At 45.6% G+C, this 6,071-nt stretch overlaps 1 protein-coding gene across 1 annotated transcript; it reads left to right on the plus strand.

The window, feature by feature from the left end:
• Positions 1 to 717: 717 nt before the first annotated feature.
• Positions 718 to 5,486, plus strand: LOC104405490 (lymphocyte antigen 6E-like). The gene is made up of 3 exons (XM_010014222.1): positions 718 to 769; positions 4,035 to 4,154; positions 5,278 to 5,486. The coding sequence occupies exons 1-3, from the start codon at positions 718 to 720 to the stop codon at positions 5,484 to 5,486; spliced, it is 381 nt and encodes a 126-aa protein (XP_010012524.1).
• The last annotated feature ends 585 nt before the right edge of the window (positions 5,487 to 6,071 follow it).

The following is a 6,071-nucleotide window of genomic DNA, read 5'->3' on the forward strand; positions in this document are numbered from 1 at the left end:
ATGATGGGAGTGGGTGTTATATTGCTATTTCTATCTTTTAATATAAGTGGTCATTTTCCTTGCCCAGGAATATTATTTTCTAATAAGATAACATTTTCCTCGTGTAAAATATCCGTTTGTTTTTTTTTTAACAGCAACATTTAGGATTTCGAAGTGCTCTATTAAAAAGACTCACAGAAAATGATGCCTGCTCCCCTATGAGAAGCAGTGGAAGAATACTCTCTTCTGATCTAGCTGTGTTGACAATCCTGGGAGACATTCTGTAGCTGTTTCAATCCCAATTTCAATTTCAAATTCAATCCATTTCCATATGCACTAAAAGAGTGTGTGAGGATAGGATCCTTCCGGATGCAGCTTGCTTTGAAACTCAGGCTGGCCTGGAAAAGGAAACATTCCTCTTCTCACACGGACACTGTTTTGTTTCTGTGCTTTGCTTTTCTTCCACTTCTCCAGAATTAGAAACTGGTGCATAGTTAACACCAGATGAACAAGCTGCATTGTGAAACAAGTAGGGACAAAATAAAAGGGGGGAGAGCATTTGCCTGTTTGGATTTACATTCTTCCACATACAAGCACTGACACGTTCCTCTCAATTATCTACCATCTGACACAACAACCCTATATTTATTATCCCAGCATCAAAGCAAGTACTGGAGAGGTATAAAACCTGCCCTGCATGAGACCTGCTTGTTTTGGAGGCTGCGACAACTATAAAGGATGAAGACTTCTCTTCTTGTCGTGCTTGTCATAGCCCTGTGCACCGAGAGTGGTGAGTCTCCAAGGATTTCTTTGCATTAGTGAGATCCCCAGATCGTGTCTTTGATATTGCAGGATGATGAGGGGATTTTGCAGCATGAATGGTAAAGCTGAAGGATAATTAAGCTCTAGGCAGCATTGCAGTCTCAGGGTAAGAAGCCACGGGATTTATCCCCATCAGGAGTTGGAAGGATGCTGAGGAGCTAAAGTGGGGGATGAGATACCCACCTCCCCTCATTCATGGAGTCTCAACCCAGATCTTGGAGTGGCTCAGTGAAAGCAGCTGAGATTCCTTACTGCAGCTCCATGACTAGGTGAATGAGTTGAAGAATATACAGAGCTGGACAAGGAATGAACAATATATGCAATAAAGCTGCAGATTAGACATATTTTCACTTGCTTGTTTGGTTGCAAGAACAAACCATCACTACCTAATCTGGTAGAGACAGTTGTGCCACAAGAAGATGCAAGTCTCCCATCTCTTTCTTCCAGCTTGTTGGTTTAAGGTGCAGTTTTGCTGATGTTGATCCCAGGTCTGGGATGCAAACGTCCCATTCTCATTCTGATAAATGTGTGGTTTTGGGGGGGAAGGATGCACTGGGAACCTGCACTTCAATTTTACATGGTTGGGGTCTGCGAAGGACCACTGCCTGCTCCTCTGGGAGATGCTCTGTTTGCATAGGGATGTGCTGTGGGTGAAGCAAGGAATAGAGGATGCAGCCATAAATATCCCTATGACTATTCCAGGGGAATAGCTGATGCCCTAAGCTAGGGGAGCTTTTGCCTTGTTGCAAGCTGAGTTTTTCTCAGGCTCTGCTGTAGGGTTTGACCTGCACATTACTGATCAGTCTGGTCCTGGTCTAACAGAACACTGAGGCTCACACTTAATTTGAGGCTGTAAATGTTCTTACTGTGGGACTTCACAGGCTTTAAACTTGGCATGTGCTAAATCATCGTGATCAATGGGGCTGAGAAAGTTGCGGGCAATAAAAGGATTCTTTTCCTGCAGCTTATCATCAGCTATAATCACATATTTTAAAGAGATCACGTAATGAGGCAGCAAACTTAGCAAAGGAGTCAGTGGAAATGAGCACATTCGCAGCACCACTTTGCTGTGCAATGTAGCCAGAAGGCTGGTTGCTGTTCCAATTAATCCTGAACCTGGCTGATTTTAACAGTGTATATCCCACATCTGCTGGCACTTGCTAATGCTTTACAAGTCAAAGTTATTTGACTTGAATTATTCACATGAAGATCTTCCTTGAGGAATGTTCTTATTCAAGGAGAGCAGAGGTCTTGCTAGGTACAGACAGGAGATACCCAAAAGCAGCCTGGTTTAACCTTCCTGAGTGGGACATGCTTTGAAAGAAATACTGTTCCCTTCCCCACTCAGCCCTCATTGGAACAGATACCTCAATGGATGCAATAAAATCAGAAGTGGTTTTCAGTAGCATGAGCAAAAGTGTCCTGCCTGATATCAGGGTCTTAACTGAGATACAAGGTTAGGATCCCATGCGCATCCATGTGCACCCTCTGTAGTAAATGATGAGTGAGAAACCTCTTGAGAACAGGAAGAGGTTGGCAAAATCACCCCTTTGGGGAGTTTGCCCCCTTTCCTGGCTTGAAGGGTCACAAGGGATCTGGACTCTGGAATTAGCATCTTTGGGAGGTTGGGATGAAACAGGACTTGGGCATGCAACAAGCTCCACCGTTTCCTGCACAGATTAAGGAAGTTCTTCTTGGAATGGGCTTGGTTAAAGAAGCTACATTAATTAAGGAATAAAATGAGCTACATGTCTGGAAAACCCAGTTTGGGGACTCTGTTCTAGTGTATGGTTATTCTGGGAGAAAAGGGTGGTTCCCAGTGGGGTGGAGCAGAAATGTCCTTGTGAAGAGTTTGCACAAGGAAAGAGAATGAAGCCACACACCTTTGTGTGCAGATCAGGAGCTCCGAGGACTAAGGACCACAAGAGGAAAGTGGACGTCAGTGCTGGCTGGCCATGGAAATGGAGAAGGGGCTGTTAGATGGAATGGGGAGAGAAGACACACAGAGAAGGATGAATAGTGCCCTAAAAAGCATTTTTGTGGCTTCCTATGAAATACAGTGACCCTGGTCACCCTGGGCCATGGTCTGACCTAGGAACAGGTCTGGGCTAGCAGGAAGCTAAGCAGGGCAGAGCCTGTTTGGGCCAGATGAGGTTGTCTAAGGTCAAACAAGGGCACCAATGAGGTTGGGACATTGCTGGCAAAAGAATGATGGCAAATGATTGCATTGAAATGATGGCAAAGACAAGGGAGACAAAGAGCAAGGAAGGCAAAGTGAAAGGACAGTGCTGGTACAAGAATAAGGTGGGGTTTAAGTGTCCATAGATAGAGATATTCTGGAAACGAGAAAAATGAGTCTGATCCCCTGTGGGTGACATTACTGCAGGAGTGTTTGCTCCTGATAAACAGAGGAGTAGGAAATTCCCCTTATCATGCAAAGAAACCTTCCCCAAGGATCTCTTTGCTGTGAATGACTGCTTCAGCTTACTGGAGTGCAAGCTGTTTCCATTCATTCCTATTGGCACAGCGCTGTGCAGATGCAGTGTTACAGATGTACACGTTTTGTTGTGTTAGGCATTCATCACCCATGGATGGCTGTAAAAAGGAATCTGTTTCAGCCAAGGCAGTGGTGTGCTGAGCTCTGAAAATGAACTAGACAAATGGAAGCATCCATCTTCCCACCAAACACCAAAAAGCAGGTCCAGGTGACTTGTCCCTCATTTGAGTTACGTTGTGGGGCATGGTCTGTGTAGACAGACTTTTCAGATGACTTGAAGAGGATGTGAAAGGGTATGGACAGGAATCCATTGGTTCCATGCAAGAACTAGTGACCAGCAACTGAAGCTTGGAGGAGTCAGGTTGGAAAGAAACCACAAGAGCTTCCTGCTGCAAGTGGTTGTAGACTGGGGTGTGCTTTCCAAAAGCCCACTGGGGAGGTCATACATTTAAATGGATTCAAGGGAAATTCAAGTAAGTATCCAGAAGGGAGATCCCTTGAGGGTTACTAAATGAGGAAACCACATCTGTGTCAGGAATCTGAGCTTAAAGTGATTTGAGTCCAGGAGAGTTGCTAGGGCCAAGTTTTGCACACCCAGGAGGTTGTCTGTCTGGGGCTACCGGGCTTGACATCCTCCATCCACACCAGTAGCACCAGTTTTATGCTCCTACGGATATTTGATGGGGGGATATTGGATATTGAGGTGATTGATGGGCTTTGTGTGCTTCTTTTGCAGCTTTCTCCTTGACATGTTTCACCTGCAAAGATGCACCTTCCAATGTGCATTGTCTCAGTACAACCACATGCTCTGACCATGAGAAGTACTGTCTCACAACCTATTCTACCACGGGAATGGGTAAGTGTGAAGCTTTCCTAAGGTTCTGATGACAAGATGGGGTTAGGTCAGGCTGATCGTAGAGCCTCCTCCCACCAGGAAGTGTGGTAGGAGTGTTCAAGGCCAGGTTGGACACAGGGGCTTGGAGCAACCTGCTCTAGAGGAAGGTGTCCCTGCCCGTGGCAGGGGGTTGGAATGAACTAATGAGGATCATAGCACGCAGGGAACAAATCTTACAGTAGGAACTCAGCATAGCCCATCTCTGTTGTGATATGCTATGACAATACTGATGATTAAACACACTCAGGAAAGGGAAATACTGGAAGAGAGAGGATTTCTCTGCACAAACCCCTTGATATCCAAGCTCAAATATATGCTCATGAGGTGGTGGAATTGGAAAGGGCCAGGTCCTGTGGAAGAAGCAAGGCATGGTAACAGTGATGTCTTGCAATCTTGCACTGTACAAATGCATTAGATCTCCAGATTAGATCTCAGAGAAGACTTCATGGAGACCTCAGAGCAGCTTCCAGGGTCTGAAGGGAGCTACAAGGATGCCGGAGAGGGACCTTCATCAGGGACTGGAGTGATGGGACAAGGGGTGATGGGTTCATACAGAAACAAGGGGAGTTCACGTTGGAGATAAGGAAGAAGTTCTTTACTGTGAGGATGCTGAGGCGCTGGCACAGGGTGCCCAGAGAAGCTGTGGCTGCCCCATCCCTGGCAGTGTTCAAGGCCAGGCTGGACAGAGCCTTGGTCTGCATGGTCTAGTGTGAGGTGTCCCTGCCCATGGCAGGGGGCTGGAACTGGATGATCTTAAGGTCTTTTCCAACCTAAACCATTCTATGATTCTATAAATTCTTGCCCTAGGCTGCACCCCACTGGCCCTGAAAACAGCAGAGAAGTTGTAAGGCCTGGAGATGGTCTCCATAGGTCACATATACACAAATAATGATGCAGCCCGATGAAGCCCAAGGGAAAATGAACAGCATTAAGCACAGAACAATGTATTCCCCACTGGATATTGCACAGCTAGCCTACCATTGCAATCTGTCAAAAATACATAAAATACATAACATATATATAAAATACACACATATATAAACCCCCAGTGACTTTTCTTCTTGCTTTCTCTCTCTCCCTTCAGGCAGTGACCGTAACCAGCGTATTACCAAGAGATGTTCCGCCTTTTGCCCAACAATTGACCTCAATATCGGCATAGCTGGTGTTGCCACCAGCTGCTGCGAGACCTCCTTGTGCAACATCAGTGGTGCCAGCAGTGTGAGAACCAGCTACACCATGATAGCACTGGGTGTCTTGGCCAGTCTCGCCTGCATCCTCCGGTTGGGTGTTTAAAGGGGTTGGAGGGAGGTGAAGGCTGCTTGGCCTTGCGTTGTAAAGGATCAAGCTCTCGTCTGTACAGTCTAAATCCTGCCCTGTTCCTCCTACCTGGAATGTCACATCCCATCAGCAACTAGTTTTGTTCTTTCCATGCTCTGATGACAGTGCATAGGAGCACAGCCCTACCTCAAAATGGTATTTGGAAGAGAAAGGAGCCCTGCTTATACAGAAGGGCACCATACAGCCACCATCTCTCCTACTATTGGCCTTTATCACTCGATGCCTTTTTTTCCCCTTCATTTTATCCCTGCTGTTCTCTTGTGCCATGTTTCGCCTTTATACCATTTTCTGTATCATTTTATTAATATTACACTTGTTAAACAGAAGCTGGGCACAATAAAGTGTTATTTTATTCTATTGTGTGACTGTGTGGTACAGTACATTGAGAGTAGTGACTGAGTGCATCCATGTTAGCAACAAAAGCAGAGGAGTTAGTCTGCAAGTGGAATTGATATGATGCTGAAATACATTGCAATTCCTTTGCATTCACTTCAGGAAGCCTCTGCCCAGATTATTCTTTTCCCTATTCTATTTAACTTG

This window comes from Nestor notabilis, unplaced genomic scaffold (genome assembly GCF_000696875.1).
Source record: "Nestor notabilis isolate BGI_N333 unplaced genomic scaffold, ASM69687v1 scaffold730, whole genome shotgun sequence".
Classification (NCBI taxonomy): domain Eukaryota; kingdom Metazoa; phylum Chordata; class Aves; order Psittaciformes; family Psittacidae; genus Nestor; species Nestor notabilis.

What these genes read in the sequence shown, in the direction of transcription:
- LOC104405490 (XM_010014222.1), top strand. Translation starts at nt 718, where the DNA reads ATGAAGACTTCTCTTCTTGTCGTGCTTGTCATAGCCCTGTGCACCGAG. An exon ending in AGCCCTGTGCACCGAGAGTG is followed by an intron (nt 770 to 4,034) that starts GTGAGTCTCCAA and finishes CTTCTTTTGCAG; the next exon opens with CTTTCTCCTTGACATGTTTC. An exon ending in CTATTCTACCACGGGAATGG is followed by an intron (nt 4,155 to 5,277) that starts GTAAGTGTGAAG and finishes CTCTCCCTTCAG; the next exon opens with GCAGTGACCGTAACCAGCGT.